General features: G+C 65.5%; 2 protein-coding genes across 2 annotated transcripts in view; both read right to left on the bottom strand.

The window, feature by feature from the left end:
• IBA57 (iron-sulfur cluster assembly factor IBA57) overlaps positions 1 to 2,779 on the bottom strand; it is an 18,553-nt gene that overhangs the window by 6,423 nt on the left and 9,351 nt on the right. The gene's annotated exons all lie outside the window — the stretch shown is intronic.
• GJC2 (gap junction protein gamma 2) overlaps positions 2,382 to 2,779 on the bottom strand; it is a 5,070-nt gene continuing 4,672 nt past the window's right edge. Inside the window, exon 4 of the mRNA XM_029941728.1 lies at positions 2,382 to 2,503. Within this exon, the coding sequence (XP_029797588.1) occupies positions 2,382 to 2,503 (122 nt within the window). The remainder of the gene's footprint in view (positions 2,504 to 2,779) is intronic.

Raw genomic sequence — 2,779 nt, 5'->3', positions numbered from 1 at the left:
ACCCCCCACCCACCCCGAGACCTCCTGGGTTTTCATGGGGGCTTCACTGTGTAGACGTGGTTGATTAATCCACTGCCCATTGGCCATCGATTCCCTCTCCCCTCCCCAGAGGTCAGGGGGCGGGGCCGAATCCTCCAACCCTCTGGTCCCACAGCTGGGTCCCTGGGCCACCAGCCCCCATCCCTCGGGGCTTCCCAAAGTCACCGCAACAACGCAAACTGGGGCTTGTTACGAACCCCTTGGCACCTTCACTGCCCTCCTCGGTCGGGAAACCCAAGGGCTTTCGGAGCACTGTGCCAGGACCGGCGACAGGGCCGAGTCCGTGTTTCTTACTGTACATCAGACTTTCGCAGCCATATCACCCAGGGCATTTGCCAGTTCATATGGTAATTCTATGTCTAACTTTTCGAGGATCCTTCATACTGTTTTCACAGGTGTGTGAATCAGCTGTGCAGCAGATGCCACACACGGGGTGGCTTACACACCACATACCTGTTTCCCTAAGCTCTGGAGGCTGGAGGTCCAAGAACAGGGCCGGTGGTGTCAGCGGAGGCCTCTCTCCGTGGCATGCACATGGTGCCTTGTCACCTTCGGGCCTCTTCCAATAAGATGCCGGCCCTGCGGGGCCAGGGCTCAGGGAACCCTAATTTCCTCCGGAGGGCCCATCTCCACACACATGGGGGCCCAGAAGCTTCGCATGTGGGTATCTGGAGGGCATAGCTTGGAGCCCTGCTTCCGCCATCAGCTGTTGTCCTGTTTCTGATTCCCTTTGGGGAAAACTGAGGGACTGCTGCATAAGTACTACCTCTTACTCCCCCACGCACTCCCCAGGGCCCCAGCCAAGGTGGGAGGTGGAGGCTGGCTTCCTGCCCCCACCCCGGATCTGTGTGGCCTGGGCTCCGCTGCCCCCTGCCCCTCCTGCCCTGGCCCAGCTGACTGAGCCCCAGTCCCAACTCTGCGTGCAAGCAGGGCTAGAGGCGAGGCTGAGCCAGCCCCCAGTGTGGGGCTCCGGGACCACCCTTGGGCGCCTCTCCATGCGCCCCCACCACCTCACCAACCTTCCCCAGCCGCACGACTTCCCATGCCACCTGTATGCCGCGTGGCTCCAAGTCCATGTCCGCACGCAAGGCATTTCCCCCAAATTCCAGACCCGCAGCTTACCAGCACTCCCCCTTGAGCATCCTGTTCCTGAAACACAAGCGTGTTTGCACAAGCATGACCTGCACACCTGCCTGGGGCCCTGGAGCTCCATGTCTGACACCCCCCTGCATACACCTGCATCCACGGGGTGAGGAGGCCGTGTGAGACCAGCCCACCAGGTTGTCCCCGAAGCGCATCCCACTGGGATCAACCACAGATCCGGGGTGGGGGCAGTACTGGATGCTGAGAGGACTTCTTGAGGACAACTATGGACCCCAAAGGGCAGCCCCTGTAAAGGCTGCGGCCCCACAGCCCCCCACCCGAGGTCTCAGCACTGGCCTCCCCCTGAGGCACTGGATGCTCTGCCTGAGTGTCTGTGGTGCCCCCTGCTGCGTCCCCGGGCACAGGTAACACGAATGATCTCAGTGTGAGGGGCCCATCAGCACACGGTGGGGCGCCAATGCCAGGTGCCCGCCGGTCCCTGAGCTCCAGGCTCCTTGGCACCCTCTGCTTGCCCAGCTCCCCCTTGCCCTGCCCAGCCCTGCCCAAGGCCATGCTCCCCAAACCCTGTGAGGTGTCGGGTCCTTCCCAGCTGGGCCTGGCAAGCCCGGCTGGCAGCGTGGTGAGGAATTCGGATGGTCCCTGAGCCCCCCAGGATCTCCGGGCCCTCTGTCCCCCTCCTGGCTGGCGTCCTGGCTGTGACGTTCCAGGCCTGGTATGCAGCTCCCCTGACCGCTGGCCTCTGGCCACTTGCTCTTTGTGGAGAAGGTCTTCCTCTGACTGGCCTGGCATTCCACAGGTGACCCGGCACGTCCCTGCCAACCTGGGGGGACAGGGAGGAAGCAGCCAGGACAACTCGGGGTGGGGGGCGCATTCCTCCAGCCTCACGTCAGCCGGTCCCTTGGCCAGCGGAGGAGTCTGCTTCCCACCGGCACTGCCGCCCAGCGCCGCCCGGAACCTTCCTCGACCTTCCTGGGGCAGCCTGCTCGGCGCTGTCCAGCACAGCGCCACCCACACCCAGCCGGCCCAGTGCTCAGCAACTCAGATCAAGCTGAGTGGAACTTTCAGCTTCTCGCAAGAGCCACACTGAAGTGCCCAGAACCACACACTGCCGGTGGCTGTCTGCCTGCACCCGCCAACCAGCGCTGCTGCAAGCCCCCTACTCCGGGAAGCCCTCCCAGACCCCTGGGTCCGCCTGGCCAGCCCGGCAGCAGGGATCCCTGCACATGGGCTACCCCTTCTCAGGTGCCCCCTGTCTCACACCTGCAGCCCGCGTTGGTGGGGGCGGTGACAGGGGTCTGCCTGGCTGCGGAGGCTCCCAGGAAACCGCAGCGGTGGGCGTGGTCCGTATGCCCTGCCTGCGCTGAGGCGAGAGCCCTGGAGTGTGAAGAGCTGGGAGCCCGGCAGGGGTGGGGGTCCTGCCGCTGGGCCAGGGACTCTTCCTGTTATTCTCCCCTCATGGTCCTCCTCCCTTCCCAAAGGCGGGGAGGAAACTGCCTCCATTCTGGAACGCACAAGTAGCCCCCCCCCCCCCCCCCCCCCCCCCCCCCCCCCCCCCCCCCCCCCCCCCCCCCCCCCCCCACCCCCCCCCCCCCCCCCCCCCCCCCCCCCCCCCCCCCCCCCCCCCCCCCCCCCCCCC

Source organism: Suricata suricatta, chromosome 6, assembly GCF_006229205.1.
Source record: "Suricata suricatta isolate VVHF042 chromosome 6, meerkat_22Aug2017_6uvM2_HiC, whole genome shotgun sequence".
NCBI lineage: Eukaryota > Metazoa > Chordata > Mammalia > Carnivora > Herpestidae > Suricata > Suricata suricatta.
This window is presented reverse-complemented; position numbering and strand designations above follow the sequence as displayed.